Consider the following 27873-nt stretch of genomic DNA (forward strand, 5'->3'; position numbering starts at 1 on the left):
ATCTGGTTAGATGAATTGTTATAGTTAAAGGATATTAGGGAGGAAAAACAGTAAGTGAGAAAAAGAAAAAAATCTGTTGATCTGAAGATTTTTCTACTGTTCTGATATTCATCTCAGAAGGACATGCATATTAACACTTTTCTAAAACATCTGCAAAAATTCTACTGACCTATAATGATTTCTTCAACCTTCTCCTTTGCAAACAATTCTTCCTTCCTTTGTAAAAGCATGTCAATGTGGAGCAGTTGAGCTTTACTAGTATCTTCTGATGACTGAAAATGTTCACAGATACTCTTCAGGAAATAAAATCCAACAGGTTCTCTGTTCAAGAAAACACAATTTTAAGTGGTGTGAATAAAATAACTTTTTTACATTAACAAGCCTAAAATTTGTTTGAGCACGACCAAAACAGGCAAGATAAAACTGTATCTGAGCTTAAGTAATACCATTAAATATCTCAACAAAACTATTTGTCAATAACATATAATTTACATAGGCAAAACACTCTCTGACATAAATCACAGCAGGATCCTCCATGACCCACCTCCCAGAATACTGGAAATAAAAGCAAAAATAAACAAATGGGACCTAATTAAAATCAAAAGCTTCTGCACAGCAAAGGAAACTATAAGGTGAAAAGACAGCCTTCAGAATGGGAAAAAATAATAGCAAATGAAACAACTGACAAAGAATTAATCTCAAAAATATACAAGCAGCTCCTGCAGCTCAATTCCAGAAAAATAAATGACCCAATCAAAAAATGGGCCAAGGAACTAAACAGACATTTCTCCAAAGAAGACATACAGATGGCTAACAAACACATGAAAAAATGCTCAACATCACTCATAATCAGAGAAATGCAAATCAAAACCACAATGAGATACCATTTCACACCAGTCAGAATGGCTGCTATCCAAGTCTACAAGCAATAAATGCTGGAGAGGGTGTGGAGAGAAGGGAACCCTCTTACACTGTTGGTGGGAATGCAAACTAGTACAGCCACTTCGGAGAACAGTGTGGAGATTCCTTAAAAAACTGGAAATAGAACTGCCATATGATCCAGCAATCGCACTCCTGGGCATACACACCGAGGAAACCAGAACTGAAAGAGACACGTTGTACTCCAATGTTCATTGCAGCACTGTTTATAATAACGAGGACATGGAAGCAACCTAGATGTCCATCTGCAGACGAATGGATAAGAAAGGTCTGGTGCATTTACACAATGGAGTATTACTCAGCCATTAAAAAGAATGCATTTTAATCAGTTCTAATGAGGTGGATGAAATTGGAGCCTGTTATACAGAGTGAAGTAAGCCAGAAAGAAAAACACCAATACAGTATAATAACGCATATATATGGAATTTAGAAAGATGGTAGTGATAACCCTGTATACGCGAGAGCAAAATAGACACAGGTGTATAGAACAGTCTTTGGGACTCTGTGGGAGAGGGTGAGGGTGGGGTGATTTGGGAGAATGGCATTGAAACATGTATATTATCATATGTGAAATGAATCACCAGTCCAGGTTTGAAGCACGACCCAGGATGCTCAGGGCTGGTGCACGGGGATGACCCAGAGGGAGGATAAGGCAAGGAGGGAGGTGGGAGGGGGGTTCAAGAAGGGGAACACATGTACACCCGGGGCGGATTCATATCAATGTATGGCAAAACCAACCAATATAATATTGTAATGTAATTAGCCTCCAATAAAAAATAAAAAAAACATAATTTAGTTCACTTCCTGTTTAATTTATCAAGCCACAAGCATTTTCTTCTTATAAATATATACAGTCAGATAATTATCTCTCTACTAATATTTAGTCTTTTTCTCCAAAACTGATGCCAATTTATAAATATTGGAACATGAGACCCATGAAGTGAACACACACAAACAGACATTAGAAATTTACTAGTCCCTTATCATGAGAACTTTTACAATCTACTCTAGAAGCAACTTTCAAATATACCATACAGCACTGTTTACTACAGTCAACATGTATGTTACATTCTCAATATTCATTTATTTTATAACTGGAACTTTGTACCTTTTGACTATCTTCTCAAGTCATTATGCTATACAGCTTAAACTTACACAGTGCTGAATGTCAATTATATCTTAATAAAACTGAAAGAATAAAAAGAAATTTGCCAATTCCCTCGGTCAACAACTCCTTTAAAAAATTATGCTTCATTACACAAATAATATAACACTAGATAATGATTATGTTAAATGCAAAGAGTTTATGGATTAGAAAACTTAGTATTGTTAAGATGGCAATACAACCAAAGTGATCTACAGATGTAATGCAATCCCTGTGAGCATCCCAAAGACATTTTTTGCAGAAATGCAAAACTCCATCCTAAACTCATACAGAATATCAAGGTACCCAGAGGAGCCAAAACAATCCTGAAACAGAAGAACAAAGCTGATGGACTCATACTTCATGATTTCAAATTTTACTACAAAGATACAGTAATCAAAATAATGTGGTACCGGCATAAAGATACATATACACCAATGGAATAAAATAAGAATTTAGAAAGAAATTCTCACATACATGGTCAAATGATTTTCAACAAGGGTGCCAAGACCACTCCATGAAGGGAAAAAAAATCATTTTTTCAGTAAACAGTGCTGGGACAACTGGATATCCATAAGCAAAAGAATGAAATTCTTTCTTTTCATTCTTTGATGAAATCACCTTACATCATATAAAAAAACTAACTCAAAATGGATCAAAGACCTAAACGGAAGAACTAAAATATAAAACTTACAGAAGAAAATATAGGGGAAAATCTTTATAACACTGGATTCGACAATGATTTCTTTGATATGACACTAAAAGCACAAATAACAAAATTAAAAACAGATAAACTGGACTATGTAAAAATTTATAAATTTTGTGTACCAAAGAATACAATCAAAAGGGTGAAAAGGCAACCTATGAAATGGGAGAAAAGATTGCAAAATATACATCTGATACACAGTTAATATCCGGGTATATAAACTCAACAATAAAAAACCAACTGACTTAAAAATGGGCAAAGAGGTTGATTAGACATTTTCCCAAAGAAGGATTTCCCTGGTGGCTCAGTTGGTAAAGAGTCTGCCTGCAATGTGGGAGACATGGGTTCGATCCCTGGGTCGGGAAGATCCCCTGGAAAAGGAAATGACAACCCACGCCAGTATCCTTGCCTGGAGAATTCCATGGACAGAGGAGTGTGGTGGGCTATAGTCCACGGGGTCACAAAGAGTCAGACATGACTGAGTGACTAACTTTCACTTTCAAAACTCAAACAATAAAAAATCAATGGACAAAGAGGTTGAATAGACACTTTTCCCAAAAAAGATATACAAATGGCAAAAATCACATGAAAAGATACTCAGTATTACTAATCCATTAGTGAAATGCAATCAAAAGCACAATGATACCACCTAATACCCATTAAAATAGCTACTATCAAAAAAAAAAGAAACAAAAAAAATGTTGGCCAGAATGTGGAAAAATTGGAAAACTTGTGCACTGTTGGTGGGAATGTAAAATCGTATAGCTGCTATGCAAACCAGTATGGTGATTCCTTTAAAAATTAAAAATGATTTTCATATAATCTACTAATTGTACTTTGTACAAACCTAAATAACCAAAAATAAAGTCTCAAAGAAATCTTTTTATACCCAATGGCAGAGCAGTATGCTTCACAATAGCCAAAATGTGAAAGTATTACAAGTTTCCATCGATGGATGAGTGAATAAACAAAATGCAGTACATAACACAGAGGAATATTATTTAGCCTTTCAAGAGCAGGAAATTCTGATACATGCTACAACACAGAGGAAACTTGAGGATACTATGCCAAGTGAAATACAATAGTTGGAAAAGCACAAATAGTGTATAATTTCACGAACATGAGGTACCTACAGTAGTCAAATTCATAGACAGAAAGTAGAATGGTGTATGCCACAGATGGGGAAAGTGGAGAACAGAGACTTGTTACTAAATGGGTACAAAGCTGCCATTCTGCAAGGTGAAAAGAGCTCAAGAGTTTCCTTAATGTACTTTAAACACTGTGAATGTTCAATGTAACACACTTAACAATTAAGTGTACTTAACAATGATGAACTGTATACTTAAAAATAGTTAAGATGGTACCTTTTATGTTTTATATACTTTACCACAAAACATTTTAAAATTTCTTTAAAAAATTAATTAAACAATTGAAATATTTGAACTTTGTCAAAACCTTTTTCTGCATCTATTGAGAATATCATATGGGATTTATTTTTCAATCTGTTAATGTGGTATATCACATTGATTTACTTGCATATATAAAAAAATCCATGCATCCCTGGGATAAATCACACTTGATCACAGTGTATGATCCTTTCTATGTGTTTTTGTATGACAGTATTTCATTGAGGGTTTTTGTGTCTATGTTCATCAGCGATATTGCCCTATAATTTTCTTTCTTGGGGGATATCTTTGTCTGGTTTTGATATCAAGGTGATGGTAGCCTTGCATAGAATAATCTTGGGAGTGTTCCTTTCTCTGCAGTTTTTTGGAAGAATTTCAGATAGGTAAGTATTAATGACCAGATGGCATGATCTTAGTTTTCTGAATGTTGAGCTTTAAGCCAACTTTTTCACTCTCCTCTTTCACTTTCATCAAGAGATGTTCCATTCCGTTCCATCGCTCAGTCGTGTCCGACTCTTTGCGACCCCGTGGACTGTAGCCTACCAGGCTTCTCTGTCCATGGGATTCTCCAGGCAAGAATACTGGAGTGGGTTACCGTTTCCTTCTCCAGGGGATCTTCCCGACCCAGGGATCGAACCTGGGTCTCCCGCATTGGAGGCAGACGCTTTAACCTCTGAGCCACCAGGGAAGCCCCAAGAGATGTTATACTCTGTCAAATACTTTTTTATCCTACATCCACTGAGAGCATCATATCATTTTTATGTTTCATTCTATTAATGTATTTTATCACAATTATTGATCTGCCTATGTTGAACCATCCTTGGATCCCAGGGGTAAATTCCAGGTGGTCATGTCTTTTAACCAGTTAAATATGCTATTGAACTGACTTGCTAATACTCTGTTGAGAATGTTTGCATCTATATCCATCAGGAATATTGTTCTTTAGTTTCTTTGTTTGTAGTGTCCACATCTGGTTTGGTATCAGATCTGGCTTTGTAAAATGAGTTTGTGAGTATTCCCTTCTCTTCAACTTTTTGGAAGGGTCTGAGAAGAACTGGTGTTAATTATTCTTTAAATGTTTGGTAGAATTCACCAGTTAAACTATCTATTCTTGGGCTTTTCTGTGTCTGGAAGTTTTGATTATTGGTTCTATCTTTTAGCTATTAAGTTTGATCAGACTTTCGATTTCTTCTTCATTCAGTTTTGGTAGGTTGTACGTTTCTAGGAATTTATCCTCTAGGCTATCCAATAAGTTATCTAGGATATCCAATTCGTTGGCATATAATCCCTCATAATAGCCTCTTATTGCCCTATGTATTATGTAGTAACAGTTGTCTCCTCTTTCATTTCAGATTTTTCTTCTTTAATCTAGCTATAACTTTGTCAATTTAGCTTATTTTTTAAAAAACCACTCCCTAGTTTCGTTGATCTTTTCTATTTTATTTCTGGCCTCTATTTCATTTATTTCTGCTCTGATCTTTGTTATTTCCTTCATTCTGTCACCTTTGAGTTTAGTTTATCCTTTTTTTTCTAGTTCCTTGAGATGTAAAGTTAGGTTGCTTTTTGCAATCTATTTTTTCAAGATATGCATTATTGGTATGAACTTCCCTCTGAGAAATGCTCTTGCAGCATCCTATATGTTTGGGGGTATTGTGTTTCCATTTTCATTTTTTTGAGATTTTTTAAATTTCCCTTTTTTATTTCTTCTTTGACCCACTGGTTGTTCAGGAGTGTTGTTAATTTCCACATATTTGCATATTTTTCTGCTTTCCTCTTACTGTTGATTCCTAGTTTCATACCACTGTGGCTAGAAAAGATATATGATTTCAATCTTAAATTTGCTAAGACCTGTTTTGTGTACTTTCATATAATCAATCCTGGAGAACATTCCATGTGCATTTGAGAAGAATGTGGGTTCTGTTGCTGTTGAATCGAATGTTCTATAAATGTCTATTAGGTCTACTGATCTGCTATATGGCTGAAGTCCAATATTTCCTTGTTTATTTCTGTGTGGATGATCTACTGCTACATGTGGGGTAATGATGTCCCCAATTCTTATTTTTCATAGTGTCTTTCACTTTCATCTCTTTCTTCTATTTCCTATATTAGAAATCTCTGATAATAAGATTCTTTATTTGTATAGTTTATGGCTTTAATGTGAAAATGTTGAAAAATGATAGGTCTTGAAGATAATGTGGGGCTGGTAAATTAGTTATCAATATGGTTGAATAAAAGCAAAAGCAGCAAGAGTGCTGCTAACTCAAAATGATACAATGCTAATGCCAAATATATAGGCAAGAATAATTTTATCTTTATAAATCATCCATTCATAAGCCCCTCTTTGGTAATAACAAAATAACTGTTACTATATTTGTTTCATAATTATGAAATACTCTTTCCCATTAGGCAGTGATCTTCTTGAGACTAGAGACGGCATATTATTTAATTTCTATATCTTCAGTGCCCAGCAATAAAATAACTGGTACACTGTAGGAACTCAGATGTGAAAGAATTAATTGCCACTAGTATCAACATGTGATCCCATGGACTGTAGCCTGCCAGGCTCTTCTGTCAATGAAATTCTCCAGGTAAGAATACTGGAGTGGATTGCCATCTCCAGGGTTTCCTTCTCCACGGCTCCTGTACGGGATTGCAAAGAGTTGGACACAACTGAGCAACTAACACTTAATGTCAACCTAGTTCAGGTTCTTAACACTTCATATTTGCTCTGAAGTGATAAGCTAATACATAAGGCAATAAGAGGCTATTATGAGGGATTACTGAATCATAAATGTCTCAACTGATTTACTACCTCTAATCTCACCTTCTCAAATTCTTACATATTATTGCCATTAGCATGTCACTACCTTATTTGAAAACCTCAAATGGGTCCCCATTTGCCTATATCATAGAGTTCTTTAGCTTGATTTTCAAGGATTTTCACAAATGAATAATTTACCTGACTTTGTATCTCATTACACCCTTTATATAAAACTGATGCTGCAGCCTCTCTGAACCACTAATCATCATATTCTGAATACATCCTTATTCCTCCTTTCCACCTTGCTAAACCTTCTCTAACCTTCAAAGCCCAGCTCAAATCTCACTTTCAAAGAAACCTTTCTGATGTTTCCAGTACACAATGGTCTAGGCCTCTTCTGAATTCCTACACTAATTTGTCAATTATTCTCCTTTTCCATGTGCTGTCTTGTATTATCTTTACAAATATCATCTTTACAGTAAGATTTCTAAGTTCCCTGAAAGAAGCCCCTATGTGTTCCATATGTTGTCCTTTACACAGATGATGCTAAATTGGACTAAATTATAGCACCTTGTGCTCACATTTTTGATCAATTTAGTCTTCCTGTCAGTAATTACTACTTACTCACCTATGAAAATCTTACCCATTTCTAAGTCGCTATCCCCTTCATTAAGCATTCCATGACCAACAGACCCCACAGTGAGTTTTTACTCCTTCTAAAGTCATATAGGATTCACATAAATCACCTATACTATGCATTTCTCAAATTCTACATTTTACTGTCAGCTGACTGATCAAGCATACACATGCTTAGCTTATTGTAGTGGACAGTAAATTCACTGGAGGAATGTCTGCTTCTTATATTTCTTTTTATCTCCAACCAGGTCCCTGACAACATGTTGCACTAGACACAATTTTTGTTGATAAAATGAACTGCAATGCAACCAACAGGCTAAGGAAAATCAAACGCTTGTCTCCAAAAAAACAATCAACCTTAAAAAATCCTTTCTATTCCTTTTTCCATCTCAAACATCGTAAAATCAATCCCTACCCCAGGGGGAAAAAAAACACAAAAACTACAAACGATCTACCCAAACAAAATATACTCTAGATTCAAGAAATGAGTATATATTCTGTGCCACGTTCACTTCCTACAGACTGGAACTATGATTTCTAATGAACTCATTAAGAATTTTTATTAAAACAAAAATTCTAATTCATGCCTTACAAAGTATGTTATATGAATGTCTCACCAGAAATAAGAGAGAAGAAGAAAGATCTTTGCTAACAGTCTTAACAACAGTCCTCTGCTTTGATGGTAGCTATTACATGGGAAAAACAATGTTGGCATGATTAAATAAAATCCCAGAGGTAGTTGATGACTGCTTTTACCTCCCAGTGTCTAATGATAATCTTTTAGACATATCCCAGGAAGGAATTAGTATTGAGAGTGTGAGGGCCTTAATATTACAAATCTGCCTCTTTTTCTATGTTTTAGGAAATTATCTCACTCATCTCAGCTAGCATGCCATTTCTGCAACCCACTCAAATACTTATTATTATATTATCAAAGGAATGAATTTCACCTAAACATATCATTTTAAAATTTTGCTGCATTCATAAATATGATTTTATTATACCTTAGAGCTAAATGGTAAGTCTTCTTTTTTTTTTTTTTTTAACCATGCTGCACGACTCATTAGGATACTAAGCTTAGGTATGATCTTTTTTCTTTAAAATTTTTATTATAGTTATGGTCCACTTGTAGATTTTAGTTCCCCCACCAGGGATTGAACCTAGGCCTCAGCAGTGAAAGCATGGAGTCCTATTGACTGGGAATTTCCTGGAGGTAAGTCATTTTTATTTTTATAATGTAAACCTATGGAAAAATAGTATTTACTATATCCAATTTTCTATCAGTAAAACTCTTCAGGAACTCAGTGTGAAGAAATGAGAGCGCTCTTAAACATTTTACTGTAATATTTGACAGTGAGTTCAAAAACTATTACGTTAATAAAAAACCAAAAGCCTTATTTAAGAAGAAGGCTGGAAACAAAGCTGAAGGAAAGAAAAAAACTAAAAGATTGTTAGGATAATAAGTTAAATATGATCTTTTTCTTTTAAAATTTTCATTATACTCATGGTAAATTTCAGAATAAAAATATTGATAAAAATTCTGAAAAGAAGAAATTAAAAAGCAATGTGAGATAGTAATAGTAACTAATAAAGAGTTTTGTAAAAGAGTTTAGGACCCCTAGATCAAATGAATTTGTATTATAAGAGACTAAGACATTTGTAGATGAGACTCATAAAAGTCTTTAAGAAATTATGGAAAACTGGAAGAGTGATGATAACTAGAGACAGGAAAAACTGTGTTTTTTATTTCCCACAAAGTTGGCAATAAACTCCCAAACCTGGAAAAAGTGTGGATAACAGATCTACAATATCAGCATCATCTGGAAGCTTGTTAGAAATGTAAATCTCAGTCCCCATCCTGCTGCTGCTGCTAAGTCACTTCAGTCGTGTCCAACTCTGTGCGACCCCATAGACGGCAGCCCACCAGGTTCCGCCGTCCCTGGGATTCTCCAGGCAAGAACACTGGAGTGGGTTGCCATTTCCTTCTCCAATGCATGAAAGTGAAAAGTGAAAGTGAAGTCGCTCAGTCGTGTCTGACTCTTCACCACCTCATGAATTGCAGCCTACCAGGCTCCTCCATCCATGGGATCTTCCAGGCAAGAGTACTGGAGTGGGTTGCCATTGCCTTCTCCGCAGTCCCCATCCTAGACGTACTAAATTAAAATCTCTATTTTAACAAGATCTTCAGTTGATCATATATACATTATAAAGTTTGAGATTAACTGTAGAGAGCAATATTGCATAGGAACCTGGAATGTTAGGTCCATGAATCAAGGCAAATTGGAAATGGTCAAACAGGAGATGGCAAGAGTGAACGTCGACATTCCAGGGATCAGTGAACTAAAAGGGACTGGAATGGGTGAATTTAACTCAAATGACCATTATATCTACTACTGTGGGCAGGAATCCCTTCGAAGAAATGGAGTAGCCATCATGGTCAACAAAAGAGTCTGAAATGCAGTACTTGGATGCAATCTCAAAAACGACAGTATGACCTCTGTTCGTTTCCAAGGCAAACCATTCAATATTACAGTAATCCAAGCCTAGGCCCCAACCAGTAACGCTGAAGAAGCCAAAGTGGAACGGTTCTATGAAGACCTACAAGACCTTTTAGAACTAACACCCAAAAAAGATGTCCTTTTCATTACAGGGGACTGGAATGCAAAAGTAGGAAGTCAAGAAACACCTGGAGTAACAGGAAAATTTGGCCTTGGAGCACGGAATGAACCAGGGCAAAGGCTAATAGAGTTTTGCCAACAGAACGCACTGGTCATAGCAAACACCCTCTTCCAACAACACAAGAGAAGACTCTACACATGGACATCACCAGATGGTCAACACCAAAATCAGATTGATTATATTCTTTGCAGCCAAAGATGGAGAAGCTCTATACAGTTAGCAAAAATAAGACTGGGAGGTGACTGTGGCTCAGATCATGAACTCCTTATTGCCAAATTCAGACTTAAATTGAAGAAAGTAGGGAAAAATACTAGGTCATTCAGGTATGACCTAATCAAATCCCTTATGATTATACAATGGAAGTGAGAAATAGACTTAAGGGACTAGATCTGATAGACAGAGAGCCTGATGAACTATGGACGGAGGTTCGTGACATTGTACAGTAGACAAGAATCAAGATCATCCCCATGGAAAAGAAATGCAAAAAAGCAAAATGGCTGCCTAGGGAGGCCTTACAAATAGCTTTGAAAAGAAGAGAAGTGAAAAGCAAAGGAGAAAAGGAAAGATATAAGCTCTGAATACAGAGTTCCAAAGAATAGCAAGGAGAGATAAGAAAGCCTTCCTCAGAGATCAATACAAAGAAATAGAGGAAAACAACAGAATAGGAAAGACTAGAGATCTCTTCAAGAAAATTAGAGATACCAAGGGAACATTTCATGCAAGGATGGGCTCGATAAAGGACAGAAATAGTGTGGACCTAACTGAAGCAGAAGATATTAAGAAAAGGTGGCAAGAATACACAGGAAAAAACTGTACAAAAAAGATCTTCACGACCCAGATAATCACGATGGTGCGATCATTCACCTAGGGCCAGAGATCCTGGAACGTGAAGTCAAGTGGGCCTTAGAAAGCATCACTACGAACAAAGCTAGTGGAGGTGATGGAATTTCAGTTGAGCTGTTTCAAATCCTGAAAGATGATGCTGTGAAAGTGCTGCACTCAATATGCCAGCAAATTTGGAAAACTCAGCAGTGGCCACAGGACTAGAAAAGGTCAGTTTTCATTCCAATCCCAAAGAAAGGCAATGACAAAGAATGCTCAAACTACCGCACAATTGCACTCATCTCACACGCTAGTAAAGTCATGCACAAAATTCTCCAAGTCAGGCTTCAGCAATGTGAACCGTGAACTTCCAGATGTTCAAGCAAGTTTTAGAAAAGGCAGAGGAACCAGAGATCAAATTGCCAATATCCGCTGGATCATGGAGAAAGCAAGAGAGTTCCAGAAAAACATCTGTTTCTGCTTTACTGACTATGCCAAAGCCTTTGACTGTGTGGATCACAAGAAACTGTGGAAAATTCTGAAAGAGATGGGAATACCAGACCACCCGAACTGCCTCTTGAGAAACCTATATGCAGGTCAGGAAGCAACAGTTAGAATTGGACATGGAAAGACAGACTGGTTCCAAATACGAAAAGGAGTACATCAAGGCTGTATATTGTCACCCTGCTTATTTAACTTATATGCAGAGTACATCATGAGGAACACTGGGCTGAAAGAAGCACAAGCTGGAATCAAGATTGTTGGGAGAAATATCAATAACCTCAGATGTGCAGATGACACCACCCTTATGGCAGAAAGTGAAGAGGAACTAAAAAGCCTCTTGATGAAAGTGAAAGAGGAGTGTGAAAAAGTTGGCTTAAAGCTCAACATTCAGAAAACTCAGATCATGGTATCTGGTCCCATCACTTCATGGCAAATAAATGGAGAAACAGTGGAAACAGTGTCAGACTTTATTTTTGGGGGCTCCAAAATCACTGTGGATGCTGACTGCAGCCATGAAATTAAAAGACGCTTACTCCTTGGAAGGAAAGTTATAACCAACCTAGACAGCATATTAAAAAGCAGAGACATTACTTTTCCAACCAAGATCCGTCTAGTCAAGGCTATGGTTTTTCCAGTGGTCATGTATGGATGTGAGAGTTGGACTGTGAAGAAAGCTGAGCACCGAAGAATTGATGCTTCTGAACTGTGGTGTTGGAGAAGACTCTTGAGAGTCCCTTGGACTGCAAGGAGATCCAAACAGTCCATTCTAAAGGAGGTCAGTCCTGGGTATTCATTGGAAGGACTGATGCTAAAACTGAAACTCCAAAACTTTGGCCACCTCATGTGACGAGTTGACTCACTGGAAAAGACTCTGATGCAGGGAGGGATTGGGGGCGGGAGGAGAAGGGGACGACAGAGAATGAGATGGCTGGATGGCATCACCGACTCGATGCACATGAGTTTGAGTGAACTCCGGGAGTTGGTGATGGACAGGGAGGCCTGGCATGCTGTGATTCATGGGGTCGCAAAGAGTCGGACATGACTGAGCAACTGAACTGTACTGACTGAACATAAACCAGAAAGGAATGGTGAGAAAAAGGCATGCCAAATTAATCTTATCTTTAGACAAGTTTACTAAATGATAAAGTCAGAGAGTAAACAGACATAAGCAAATAATTTCTGGAAAATTATTCACAATAACAAAATGTCAAACTGCTTTTCTAGATCTCAAAGCATGTGTTCTTCCCTTATACAGCACCACGTATGATCAGGATCTCATAAACAAATAACCTGGAGTTGTCTGCACTGTGACTCCTAAAGAAGCTTGACTACAAAAGGTAAGAAAAAAAATTTTTAATCACTTGAAACATGGTATTTTCATTCATTCATCAAAGTACTCAAAATTTTATCATCGGAAGACTACACTACCTTTTTTAATAGCAGAACTGCATTCACTTTCTAATAGTTAACATTCTGCACATTTACCTTTTATCGCTAAAAGAAGTTTCTCTACATAACATGTAATTTTGCTTTTGCTATCGGAGAAGGCAATGGCAAGCCACTCCATTACTCTTGCCTAGAAAATTTCATGTACAGAATAGCCTGGTGGGCTACAGTCCATGGGGTCGCTACTAGTCGGACACGACTGAGCGACTTCAATTTCACTTTTCACTTTCACGCATTGGAGAAGGAAATGGCAACCCACTCCAGTGTTCTTGCCTGGAGAATCCCAGGGAATGCGGAGCCTGGTGGGCTGCCGTCTATGGGGTCGCACAGAGTCGGACCCGACTGAAGTGACTTAGCAATAGCAGCATACAATTATTATTAAAACAATTATCCATTATATAATGCAACTTTTTATACTGTCTATAGATGTAAGTGTGTAATATACATGAGCGAAATAGACCACAAGTAAAAAAATGGCCAGATATGTAATCAAACTTTATTAACTGAATTATTGTGCAAGCATACTAACGGTTTCCCTGGTGGCTCAGATGTTAAAGAATCTGCCTGCAATGCAAGAGACATGGGTTGGGAAGATCCCCTGGAGGAGGGCATGGCAACCCACTCCAGTATTCTTGCCTGGAGAATCACCATGGACAGAGGAGTCCATGGGGTTGCAGAGAGTAGGACACGACTAAGTACACACATACTAACCTAGTTCAGTTCAGTTCAGTTCAGTCGCTCAGTTGTGTCCGACTCTCCACAACCCCATGAATCACAGCACGCCAGGCCTCCCTGTCCATCACCAACTCCCGGAGTTCACTCAAACTCATGTCCACAGAGTCGGTGATGCCATCCAGCCATCTCTTTCTCTGTCGTCCCCTTCTCCTCCCGCCCCCAATCCCTCCCTGCATCAGAGTCTTTTCCAGTGAGTCAACTCGTTGCATGAGGTGGCCAAAGTATTGCAGTTTCAGCTTTAGCATCAGTCCTTCCAATGAACACCCAGGATTGATCTCCTTTAGAATGGACTGGTTGGATTTCCTTGCAGTACAAGGGACTCTCAAGAGTCTTCTCCAACACCAGTACAAACATGTAAAAAAATACAAGCTATATTTTAAATTTGATAAAAAATACTTAATTTGCCAAATTTTCTTCTTGAAATTGATTATTCTTTTGATTTGGAAATAGAAAACTGAAATTCTTTCTATTACATCAATATGTCAATGTCCACATATACTGATAGGGAATAAGTAGATACCTAAATGGAAATTTGGATAATGTTATCAATAAGAAAGTGGACTGAATGAATGATGACTGACCAAAAGCAGTAAATGTCCACTACATCTGATATTCCAAATTTGTCTAATTAGAATTTAGTATCACACTATACTACAGTTTAATTTGTAGTTCTTTAGTCACTTTAGTAATATTAATTGAGAAAAGCAAAATAAACAATGTTTTTCATTATTATAATGTTGAAAATCAGAAAACACATTCTTAAGAATTTAATCTTTAAGTCTAAAGTTTTGAGTACGTAGTTCATATAATCAATTCCATCTGTGCAGATAAATTTCAGCATAGAAAAGTAAGTCATATTAGTCCTTGCCAAATGAGTTTCCCAGAGAAATGACTTCACTAAGAACATGTGAATTAAAATTTACATTCACGTGGGGCTTCCCAGGTGGTCCAGTAGTTAAGAATCTGCCTTGCAATGAAGGGGACACTGGTTCAATTTCTGGTCCGGGAAAATCCCACTTACCACAGGACAACTAAGCCTGGCTGCTACAACTGCTGAGCCTGTGCTCTGGAGCCTGACAGCCGCAACTACTGAGCCCATGTCCAGTGTGGTAACAACTGAAGACCCATGTCCTATAGCTCATACGCCACAAAAAGAGAAGCCACTGCAATGAGAAGCCCATGCACCGCAACTAGAAGAGTAGCCACCATTATCCTCCACTAAGAAAGCCTGTGCACAGTATCAAAGACCCAGCACAGACAAAAAAAAAAAAATTAAAACTGTATATTCATGTAATTACTTACTTCAGATGTACATGTTGGATTTAGAAAAGGAAGAGGAATCAGAGATCAAATTGCCAATATCCGCTGGATCACAGAAAAAGCAACGGAATTTCAGGAAAAACATCTGCTTCACTGACTATGTTAAAGCCTTTGACTATGTGGATCACAACAAACTGTGGAAAATTCTTTAAGAGATGGGAATACCAGACCACCTCACCTGTCTCCTGAGAAGCCTGTATGCAGGATAAGAAGCAACAGTTAGGACTGGATATGGAACTGAGGACTGGTTCAAGACTGGGAAAGAAGTATGTCAAGGTTGTATACTGTCACCCTACTTATTTAACTTATATACAGAGTAAGTACATCATGAGAAGTGCCAGGCTGGATAACTCACAAGCTGGAATCAAAACTGCCAGGAGAAGCATCAACAACCTCAGATATGCAGATGACATCACCCTTATGGCAGAAAGCAAAGAGCCTCTTGATGAAAGTGAAAAAGGAGAATGAAAAAGCTGGCTTAAAACTCAACATTCAGCAAACTAAGATCATGGCATCAGTCCCATCACTTCATGGCAAATAGATGGGAAAACAATGGAAATAGGAAGAGACTTTATTTTCTTGGGTTCCAAAATCACTGCAGATGGTGACTGCAGCCATGAAATGAAAGGATGCTTGCTCCTTGGAAGAAAAGCTACAATAAGCCTAGAGAGCATATTAAAAAGCAGAGATATTACTTTGCTGACAAAGGTCCATAAAGTCAAAGCTATGGTTTTTCCAGTAGTCATGTAGAGAAATGAGAGTTGGACCATAAAGAAGGAGGAGCACCAAAAAACTGATGCTTTCAAACTCTGGTGCTAGAGAAGACTCTCGAGAGTCCCTTGGACAGCAAAATCAAACCAGTCAATCCTAAAAGTAATCGACCCTGAATATTCATTGGAAGGACTGATGCTGAAGCTGAAGCTCCAATCCTTTGGTCACATGATGCAAAGAGCCTATTCACTGGAAAAGACCCTGATGCTGGGAAAGATTGAGGGCAAGAGGAGAAGGGGGTGGCAGAGGATGAGATGCTTGGATGGCATCACCAACTCAATGGACATGAGTTTGAGCAAACTCTGGGAGATAGTGAAGGACAGGAAAGACTGGCATGCTGCATGCAGTTCATGGGGTCACAGAGTCAGACATGACTTAGCAACTAAACAACAATATTCCATGATATAAGTACACTACATTTTGCTTTTTTTTTTCATTAGTTCATAGATATTTTGGTTATTTCCACATTTGATTATTAAAAATAATGCTGCTACAAACATTCATATACCCGTGTTTGTATGGATACGTTTCCTGTTTAACTCAGGATTGGAACTGCTGGGTCATATGGTAACTATCTATTTAACTTATTCAGGAACTGACAGACTGTTTCTAAAGTAGCTGTACCATTTTACATTCCCACCAGCAGTGTATGAGGACTACAATTTTTCACATCCTTGTCAATTTCTGTTATTATCTATCTTTTTGATTACAGCCATCCTAGTGGTATAAAGTGGAGAAGGCAATGGCAAGCCACTCCAGTACTCTTGCCTAGAAAATCCCATGGATGGAGGAGCCTGGTAGGCTGCAGTCTGTGGGGTCGCTAAGGGTCGGACACGACTGAGCGACTTCACTTTCACTTTTCACTTTCACACACTGGAGAAGGAAATGGCAACCCACTCCAGTGTTCTTGCCTGGAGAATCCCAGGGACGGGGGAGCCTGGTGGGCTTCCATCTATGGGGTCACACAGAGTCGGACACGACTGAAGTGACTTAGCAGCAGCAGCAGCAGCAGTGGTATAAAGCAGTTTCTCATTGTGGTTTTGATTTGCGTTTTCCTGATGGCTAACGATGTTCAGCATCTTTTCAAGTGCTTATTTCCCAGTAATTTTGATGAATACCAAAGCTTGAAAACCACTAAAGAGGTCTACAAGTACTTTAAGGTCCCTTCTGACATTAATAATCCCATGATGATAGAGCCAGAGGGGTATATCATCTGCACTTGAACTATACTTGCACATGCCTTCCAGTTCCACATGACACTGGCCTTTAAGTTAACCTAGTCAACTCTGGTTTTACAAAACCCTATCTTAAAATGAAATTTTTTTTCATTTATTTTTTAAAATTTTATTTTTATTTTTTTAATTTTTATTTAATAAATGGTACAAAGCACAATGCCAAAAACATTAACAGTTAAAATTTCACCAAATGAAAAAATACTATAGAATACACAGTTGTAAAAAGCTACATTAAGTTATTTTACAACTGCCTCAAGCTGCAAAAAGAAAAAAAACCCAATGCCATACCTAAGTTATCCTTCTCCCAAAATAATGCCATTTATGTCATAAACCATAAGCACCCCATCAAAAGACTGGAACTGCTTTTGTTAATTCATATATATATATATATATATATATATATATGACTGTATCACTTTGCTATACACCTGAAACAAACACAACACTGTAAATAAAAGAGTACAATATAAAATAAAAATAAGTAAAATTTTAATATAAATTTTAAAATTGACTTGACTACTTATTGTTTACTACTTGACTACTCTTTGGAAGGAAAGTTATGACCAACCTAGACAGCATATTAAAAACCAGAGACATTACTTTGTCAACAAAGGTCTGTCTAGTCAAGGTTATGGTTTTTCCAGTAGTCACGTATGGGTGTGAGAGTTGGACTAAGAAGAAAGCTAAGCGCTGAACAATTGATGCTTTTGACTATGGTGTTGGAGAAGACTCTTGAGAGTCCCTTGGACTACAAGGAGATCCAACCAGTCCATCCTCAAGGAAATCACTTCTGGGTGTTCACTGGAAGGACTGATGTTGAAGCTGATATTTTGGCCACCTGATGAGAAGAGCTGACTTATTTGAAAAGAACCTGATGTTGGGAAAGATTGAAGGCAGGAGGAGAAGGGAACAGAGGATGAGATGGTTAGATGGCATCACTGACTCAATGGACATGAGTTTGGGTAAACTCTAGGAGTTGATGATGGACAGGGAAGCCTGGCATGCTGCAGTTCGTGGGGTCACAAAGAGTCAGACACGACTGAGCGACTGAACTGAACTTATTGTTTAAATCATTAAGCAAGCAGTTCCATCTTCTAATTTGATTAGCATAATGCCAAATATTGTGCTTTGTGAATATGGGTATAGATAGATACAGATATAAACAGATATAATTCAACTAATGTTAATGGAAACCTTAGAAAAATGTTAGCCTTTAAAGAAAAGAAAATCAATTCTTCTATACCTTTCATGATCCATCAGCAGTTTAGTGATATTCAGACAGCAGTTCATAGACACGCCAAAATGTAGAATTTCCATAACAGCTAACAAAAAGAAAAAATGAAATAATCATATCAGTTTCATTTTTGAGGAAGTTTAGCTATTTTCAATAATTTTCCTTTGTTCAAAATCTACTTTCTAAATGTTTGCCATATATCATGTATTGCCTAACAATTTATCAAAGCCTTTTTATATGCCAGGAATATCCAATGCTACAGAGAATGTAGTGAAACAGGCAAAGTAACCTTTTGAAAAGCAATTTGAGTACTATATGCTAAAAATCCAGTGATTAAGAGCTTGCGATCTTAAGTCAGTCAGACAGATCCATATTTGAAACCACTTGCCACTTTTACTGGAGAAGGCAATGGCAAGCCACTCCAGTACTCTTGCCTAGAAAAATCCCATGGATGGAGGAGCCTGGTAGGCTGCAGTCCGTGGGGTCGCTAAGGGTCAGACACGACTGAGCGACTTCACTTTCACTTTTCACTTTCACACATTGGAGAAGGAAATGGCAACCCACTCCAGTGTTCTTGCCTGGAGAATCCCAGGGACGGGGGACCCTGGTGGGCTTCTGTCTATGGGGTCACACAGAGTCGGACACGACTGAAGTGACACAGCAGCAGCAGCAGCCACTTTTACGGCCATAATCAATTTAGTTATTCTGGACTTTAGTTTTCCCATCTGTAAAGTGGGGAACAAATCACCAATCTCTCAGGGTTGTTGAGAGACTTACATGAGATAATACATGTAAATTACATAGCAAAAGAGCTAGCACTTAGTAAGCATTCAATAAATGACAGCTGCTATTATGATTCTCTTTATTTCAGAAATTGTACTTCTGAAAAGTCACCTGAAATAAATGTGGGGAAATGTAACAAAGATATTATTAATAAAAGCAACACAGGTTATATTGACAAAAAAATGAAGTATACTGAGTCTCCACTTTACAATAGTGGCAAATTACTATGCAACCATTAAAATGTTAAATATAAAATAAAACTGTTTTTTATTTAAAAAATGAATATGCACCAATATGAATTATAAGATTAGTAAAAAAATTGGAAAACAAAGGCTGTCTATAAATTCTGTAAAAAAGCAAATTAAGATAGAAAAATACTGAAAATAAACCATCAAATTTCTAAAAGTGATTGTGTTTAGATTATTTATTCAACAAATAGCTAACAAGTGTATTCTTTGTGCCAGGGAGCTATGCTGGGAATCCAGTAGTAGACAAAACACACAAAAATCTGTTGCCACAGAGCTGATATTCCAGTGCATGGTGGACAATAAGTATTTTTAGTATATTCCAAAAACTTCTTCAGTGGGCATGTACTACTTTTTCATAATAAAAAACATTATATATTTTTAAAATGTCTACTTTCTCTACTATAAAAAATACCAGTGAAGTTCCAATGACAGTAGTTAGGTTGATTATTCTTAAAGTACTTTCATTAGCAAAGAAATGAACATATTATAAAAATGCAAGTTTCATATATACCAATACTTTTAATATAACAAAATGAAAGATAATTGTATTACTTTAAACTATAGAAAACTTAAATTCATGGAAGTTTCCTAGTTTATAATTTGATGTTGCAACTTCATTACTCTATCATGAGTATCTAGATCAAGTTAAGTAAAAACAATCTGGAAATAACATTTTATTTTAAATTGTTTCTTTTCTACACTTTGATTTTAAAAAATTTAATAGGAATTAACTTCAAACTAGGTAACTCCAATAATCTCTCTGGTCTTCCCACACTATATTAGTTTGAGTAAGACTATTCCTCTAATTGGTGAGTTGGTTTGTTTATTCCCATACTGCAAAAAAAGAATGAAGTTGTCTTTCTGGCTCTGAACAGATTTCAGCCTGTGCATATCTGAGCTGATACTATTACCTAGAGATGCAGAATCCTCTATGTATTTCAGATCCTGAGATCTCCTGATGATTAGCTAATATTCTAGAAATCACAGGAACTTTCAGTAGTACTAAATAGGCACTAAATTTACAGCAACTTCCAAATCTGATTACAGTCCTACTTATTATAAATTGCTATTATTTACTGGATAATCAGTTATTATACTAACATAATTTTATATAGCAAAAATAATACAGCTCTATGATTATATTTTATACAGTAAAAAATAAAGCATGTACACATTAAAAATTTTAAATTAGTTCTATGACTAAACATAATTGAAATACTGTTAAGAGGTCAGTGTGCATAGAGAGATATTTTGCCTCACTTAATTCCTCTATATAGTAGTAATAACAGTTAATAGTAGTAACCATAATAACTAAATGATAGTTAATATTTATTGCACACTATGTACCAAGCATGGAACTAAATGCTTTACATACTTTTTTCATAGAATTCTCAAAACAACACAATGAGATAGACATCAATATTATATATATTTTTTAAGCTGAAGAAACTGAAGCACAGAAAATTTAAGTGACTTGCCAAATGACTCAAAGCTGCACATCAGTTTATGCTGAGATATGCACATTCTAGTTCCTTGAGAATTTCAAAAAACAAATAGCAATGTTTATACAAGTAATTGGGTTTCCTTGATAGCTCAGTTGGTAAAGAATCCACCCACAATGCAGGACACCCCGGTTCAATTCCTGGATCAGGAAGATCTCCTGGAGAAGGGATAGGCTACCCACTCCAGTATTCTTGGGCTTCCCTTGTGGCTCAGTTGGTAAAGAATCCGCCTGCAATGCAGGAGACCTGGGATCAATCCCTGGGTTGGGAAGATCCCCTGGAGAAAGAAAAGGCTATCCACTCCAGTATTCTGGCACAGAGAATCCCATGGACTGTATAGTCCATTACAGTCCATGGGGTTGCAAAGAGTCAGACACAACTGAGCGACTTTCACATTCACTTCACAGACAAGTAATTATAAAAGGCACAGCACTGCAAAGGCTTTTTCTATCAATAGGTATCTTTTTTCATGATGGGCAGGTTGGGCACCTGCAATTTTCTGCTAGACTAAAGGAAAACTGATAGCTTTTATTAGCTCTTTTTTTCTTTACTTCTTGATAAATTTGCTAGTGTGTGCTTTTCCTTCTCCTTCGCTTCCTGACAATCTTATGTACTCAATTTCCTTCTCAGTCACCATCAAATTATACCTATGCTAGTATAATACAAAATATCTTACAGTCAACAAATTGGTATTAATATTTCTGTACTTTTCACACACAGAGATGTTACTTACCTTGAAAAAGTTCTTCATTAGATATTTCACCCATCAAGAGGATTTTCACCTTTAAGAAAAGCCCAGCTGGATGTAACTCCTCCTATTTTAAGCAAAGAAATCACAATGATATTAACTGTAGAATGTAAAAGACAATTTTCAAGTAATTGTCTATTTCACTAAACCACACCAACATGACTCATGATCAAAGGAAATCAAAATCATAAAAGATCAAATCATAATATCCAGTCTATCCATGAGGCTATTTTCTGATATTTTATTCAATCTAAATGGAACAGTACATGGAAAAGAACATGTAAACACGTCTATTGAGTGGCAAGCATTTAATGGCAAGGTCAATATTTAAACTGTGAGAATATAAGACCATATTCTTATCTTGGTAAGCAAAACCCTAAACATCAATTAGATCTGCTTTCTTTTGAAATCTTAATAACAACTAAAGTCCTTTGCAAGTAATGGTTGAATGAAATAAACATACTGTCTTTCCTATAGGATATGCCTATCACATTTACTATTAATAAGAATATAATCAGAATGGTTTTTTCAAGTTCTTGCTAGTTGGACCTGGTTCTACTTCTGCCTGACAGTGTACATTTTTAAACAGCTGTCTACGATTAAAAGGGCAGTCTAGGCTCACAGAACAGAATTTTTCTTTCTACAACATTAATCAACCGCTATGTGGATACTGTATTCATTAACTCCATGCTCTGTAAATTCATATGTGAGATGCCTGAGGAATGGAAAGTTAGGGAAAGCAACCACAGGTGGTATAACCATTTGCAAATAATGATGATATCAATACAAGAATAAACTAAGAATGTATTATAATTTCTTACATTATCATCTTTCGTAATGGGCATATTCAAATATGTCTTAAGCTCAAAACATGTTTTATATACTAGCAATGAACAATCCAAAAGTGAAGGTAAGAAAATAACTCCATTTATAATAGCAACAAAAAAGAATAAAATATATAGGAATTAATTTTAAAAATAAGGGCAAGACTTCTACACTGAAACTTATAAAACACTACTGAAAGAAATTAAAGAAGACCTAAATAAATAAAAACACATCTCATATTCCTGGATTGGAAAACTTAAAAGTGTTTAGATAGCAGTAGTCTCCCAATTGATCTATAGATTCAATGCAATCAAATTCCCAGCTGGCATCTTTGTAGAAATTAATAGGCTGATTCCCAAATTCATAAGAAAGTGCAAGGAATGTCAAAACAACCTGGAAACAGAACAAAGCAGGATGACTCATACTTCCAATTCCAAAGAGGTATACCACTTTACACTGACATCAGTCGTGGATGAGAATTTCCAGTGTTCCATATCCTTGTTAACACTTGGAATTATTGGACTTCTAAGTTTTTGCCCATCTAGTGGGTATTTTACCCACTTTAAGGTGTTCCTCTTATCCTCCTGGCACCTTACGGTGAGGCTTTCATAACATTCAGCTTCTATAAAACTAAATACTCCTTTTCCTACACGCTCTCTTTCAGGAATCTTACACATTTTCCAGACTTCAAATATAGTTCCTTAGGTAAAAAAAAAGAAAAAGAAAAAAACCTGCTGCAAGACCTTTCTTTGGGTAAGAGCTATGCTGTGCTGTGCTTAGTTGCTCAGTCGTGTCTGACTCTTTGCGACCCCATGGACTGTAGCCTGCCAGGCTCCTCAGGTCCATGGGGATTCTCTAGGCAAGAATGCTGGAGTGGGTTGCCATGCCCTCCTCCAGGGGATCTTCCCAACCTAGGGTCTGAATCCAGGTCGCCCACATTGCAAGCCGATTCTATAACATGTGGGCCACCAGGGAATCCCAGGAATACTGGAGTGGGTAGCCTATCCGTTCTCCAGGGGAACTTCGCAACCCAGGAATCGAACTGGGGTCTCCTGCATTGCAAGTGGATTCTTTACCAGCTGAGCTACTGGGGAAGTCCCACAAATGCATAACCTGAGTCTAATCATTAAAAAAGTCAGATAAATCTCAAGTGAAGAATTTTCATTTAAAACAAGGTGGGGAGCTACTGTACTCTTCTAAAATTCAATGACACAAAAGTCAAAATAAAGGCTACAGAAATGTTTCAGATTACAGGAGACTTAAGAGACAGGTCACATAAATGATCCTAGACTCATCATATATTAGAGAGAAAAACATGCTATAAAGTTCAATACTGAGTGCATATAATATATATTATTATTACAGATATATCAATATATTAACCTCAATAATATGAATGCATGAATTATATTTTCTTAATAATATAGAGAGCTATATATTCAGGTATGACCATTCAGGTACGATGTAAATCAAATCCCTTATGATTATACAGTGGAAGTGACAAATAAATTCAAGGAATTAGATTTGATAGAGTGCCTGAAGAACTATGGACAGAGGTTCATGACATTGTACAGAAGGCAGTGATCAAGACCATCCCGGCAGAAAAGGAAATGCAAAAAGGCAAAATGGTTGTCTTAGGAGGCCTTACAAATAGCTGAGAAAAAAAGAGAAGCAAAAAGTGAAAGAGAAAAAGATATACCCATCTGAATGTAGAGTTCCAAAAAATAGCAAGGAGACATAAGAAAGCCTTCCTCAGAGATAAATGCAAAGAAATAGAGGAAAACAACAGAATGGGAAAGACTAGAGATCTCTTTAAGAAAATTAGATGGAATTTAGAAAGATGGAAATGATAACCTTGTATACGAGACAGCAAAAGAGACACAGATGTATAGAACAGTCTTTGGGATTCTGTGGGAGAGGGTGAGGGCAGGATGATTTGGGAGAATGGCATTAAAACATGTATATTATCATATGTGAAACGAATCGCCAGTTCAGGGTCGATGCATGTTACAGGATGCTTGGGGCTGGTGTACAGGGATGACCCAGAGGGAGGATAAGGGAAGGAGGGAGGTGAGAGGGGGGTTCAGGAAGGGGAACTCATGTACACCCAGGGCAGATTCATGTCAATGTATGGCAAAACCAACCAATATAATATTGTAAAATAATTAGCCTCCAATAAAAAAATAAATATGCATTCCTTAAACCCCTCAGGGAGTTCAGATATTATGAGCATTAGCTGTCCTAGACTCCCTGTCTACCACTTTACAATAAATGCTGTACATTCTTTCACCACAAAAAAAAAAAAGAAAGAAAATTAGAGATACCAAGGGAACATTTCATGCAAAGATGCGCTCAATAAAGCACAGAAACAGTATGGACCTAACAGAAGCAGAAGATAATAAGAAGAGGTGGCAAGAACACACAAAAGAACTATACAAAAAAGATCTTAATGATCCAGATAACCACGATGGTGTGATCACTCACCTAGAGCCAGACATCCTGGAGTACGAGGTCAGGTAGGCCTTAGGAAGCATCACTACGAACAAAGCTAGTGGAGGTGATGGAATTTCAGTTAAGTTACTTTAAATCCTAAAAGATGATGCTGTAAACTGCGGCACCCAATATGCCAGCAAATTTGGAAAACTCAGCAGTGGCCACAGGACTGGAAAAGGTCTGTTTTCATTCTAAACTCAAAGAAAGGCAATGCCAAAGAATGCTCAAAATATTGCACAATTGCACTCATTTCACATGCTAGCAAAGTAATGCTCAAAATTCTCCAAGCCAGGCTTCAATAGTACATGAACCAAGAACTTCCAGATGTTCAAGTGGGTTTTAGAAAAGGCAGAGGAACCAGAGATCAAATTGCCAACATACGTTGGATCGTCGAAAAAGCAAGAGAATTCCAGAAAAATATCTACTTCTGCTTTGTTGACTACACCAAAGCCTTTGACTGTGTGGATCATGACAAACTGTGGAAAATTCTTAAGGAGATGGGAATACCAGACCACCTTATTTACCTCATGAAAAATCTGCATGCAGCTCAAGAAGAAACAGTTAGAACCTGACATGGAACAACAGACTAGTTCCAAATTGGGAAAGGAGTAAATCAAGACTGTATACTATCACCCTGTTTATTTAACTTATATGCAGATTACATCATGAGAAAGGCCAGACTGGATGAAGCAAAAGCTGGAATCAAGATTGTGGGAGACCTATCAGTAATCTCAGATATGCATATGACACCACCATTATGGCAGAAAGTGAAGAGAAACTAAAGAGCCTCTTGATGAAAGTGAAAGAACAGAGTGAAAAAGTTGGCTTAAAACTCAACATTCAAGAAATGAAGACTGTGGCATCCTGTCCCATCACTTCATGGCAATAGATGGGGAAATAATGGAAACAGTGACAGACTTCATTTTCTTGGGCTCCAAAATCACTGCAGATGGTGATTGAAGCCATGAAATTAAAAGACACGTGCTCCTTGGAAGAAAAGCTATGACCGACCTAGACAGCATATTAAAATCAGAGACATTACTTTGCCAACAAAAGTCCCTCTAGTCAAAGCAATGGTTTTTCCATTAGTCATGTATGGATGTGAGAGGTGGACCATAAAGAAAGCTAAGTGCCAAAGAATTGATGCTTTTGAACTGTGATGTTGAAGAAGACTCTTGAGAGTCCCTTGGACTGCAAGGAGATCCAACCAGTCCATCCTAAAGGAAATCAGTCCTGAATATTCATTGGAAGGACTGATGCTTAAGCTGAAACTCCAATACTTTGGCCATGTGACGTGAAGAACTGACTCATTTGAAAAGACCCTGATGCTGGGAAAGATTGAAGGCAGGAGGAGAAGGGGACAACAGAAGATGAGATGGTTGGATGGCATCACTGACTCAATGGACATGAGTTTGAGTAAACTCCGGGAGTTGGTGATAGACAGGGAAGCCTTGTGTGCTGCGGTCCATGGGGTCGCAAAGAGTCAGACTCGACTGAGTGACTAAACTGAACTGAACAATATGAAGATTTAGAATGCACAAAATGTTAATAACAGGTGATGCTGGGTAAAGTATATATGCAAGTATTCTTCACACTATTATTCTTTCAGTCTTTGTCTAGGTTTGAAATTGTTTACAAATGAAAGTCTTTTACATGCATACTGCCACTGAAATCCTAACACACCCATTTACTGATGTCCATGATCAATAATTAGGCTATTAAATGTGATATGTCAGGACTAAGGCAGATGAACAATTATTGTTATAAAAACTGCAACTTCTACATCTAGCGAACAAAAACACATGCTGAGAAGAATCCATGTAGCCAGTACGCAACCACCTCAATTGTCTTGGATTATGTTTTTTATTTAGACTTGCATCTCAGCAAATGCAAAACAAAACAGGATGCAACTTTTGAAAATGTTCATGTATATTAATATTTTTAAATTTAAAAATTTAATATAAAAGAAGCTTTTCAGCATTAAATAGCCCCATCCATGTGCCTTAAATTTCAAGAAAATATAGTTCAAATAAATGGTCTCCCAATATAATATCCTGATTAAACTATTGATTTCATGCATCCCATCTTGTTGAAAAAAAAATCCTTTAAAAATGTATTAGTACATTTAATTGCCTTACAGAATAATACACATTGATACTAACTGAATCTCTTTTCAAACAGTCATCAGTCTATCAGAGTTCCTTGTTCAGGAATATAAAGTATGTACATGTGTATGTATGTGTGTGTGTGTGTATGTGTTTGTATGTATGAGTATGAGCTAATGTGAAACAGTGATGTTTTTTAAACTAAATCCCATTATCTGCCTATTTTATCATTTATTTTTTATCCTAAAATTTACTCAGAATAGACAACACTTTCTGTTTTGTACAAAAGAAAATTTTTTCAAAAATATCTGTTGTCATAGAAGTATATTTTATTCTTCCTTTCTGCACTGCAGATGAAACTGTCCCAATATGTTATTAAAAAAAAAAAAAAGGAATACTACAGCAAATGTCTAAACTGGATTTCAAAATGTGAGTCAATGCTTTCAAAATTGCATTAAGATAATATTCAAAGTAAAAACCTCTTATACCTTGTTTGCTAGGTTTATAACGTCGAGAGCCTTATCATGATATTCATTGCTGTCCCAATCCAAATAAGCAGTGGCTAGTAACCGCAGAACTTTAGCCTATAATTGAAAATAGAAAACACATACACACATAGTTGAGGGCTAAAGTGCTGATTATGACTTACACAGTGACAGGCATTTCTCAAACCTCAGTCATAATTATGAAATATCATTTCCTTAAGCAACGACATAGTCTTAGGATATGTCTCATCATTATGTTACCCATACCAAACACCGTCTGAGAATTTTATAGTAATAGTTTATTTAAATTTAATATAATTCTGTTAACATAATTATTTTCTTAACA

General features: G+C 36.8%; 1 protein-coding gene across 1 annotated transcript in view; it reads right to left on the reverse strand.

Annotated features, from left to right (window-relative positions):
• The window catches only part of TEX11 (testis expressed 11), a 186300-nt gene that overhangs the window by 97656 nt on the left and 60771 nt on the right, over positions 1-27873 (reverse strand). The window contains exons 10-13 of the mRNA XM_055437603.2: positions 27531-27626; positions 21605-21686; positions 18348-18426; positions 170-321 (exon numbers count right to left, since the gene is read on the reverse strand). Of these exons, the coding sequence (XP_055293578.2) occupies positions 170-321; positions 18348-18426; positions 21605-21686; positions 27531-27626 (409 nt within the window). The remainder of the gene's footprint in view (positions 1-169; positions 322-18347; positions 18427-21604; positions 21687-27530; positions 27627-27873) is intronic.

Source organism: Moschus berezovskii, chromosome X (assembly GCF_049115385.1).
Source record: "Moschus berezovskii isolate FMDL1 chromosome X, NW_MosBer_1.0, whole genome shotgun sequence".
NCBI classification, from domain to species: Eukaryota; Metazoa; Chordata; class Mammalia; order Artiodactyla; family Moschidae; genus Moschus; species Moschus berezovskii.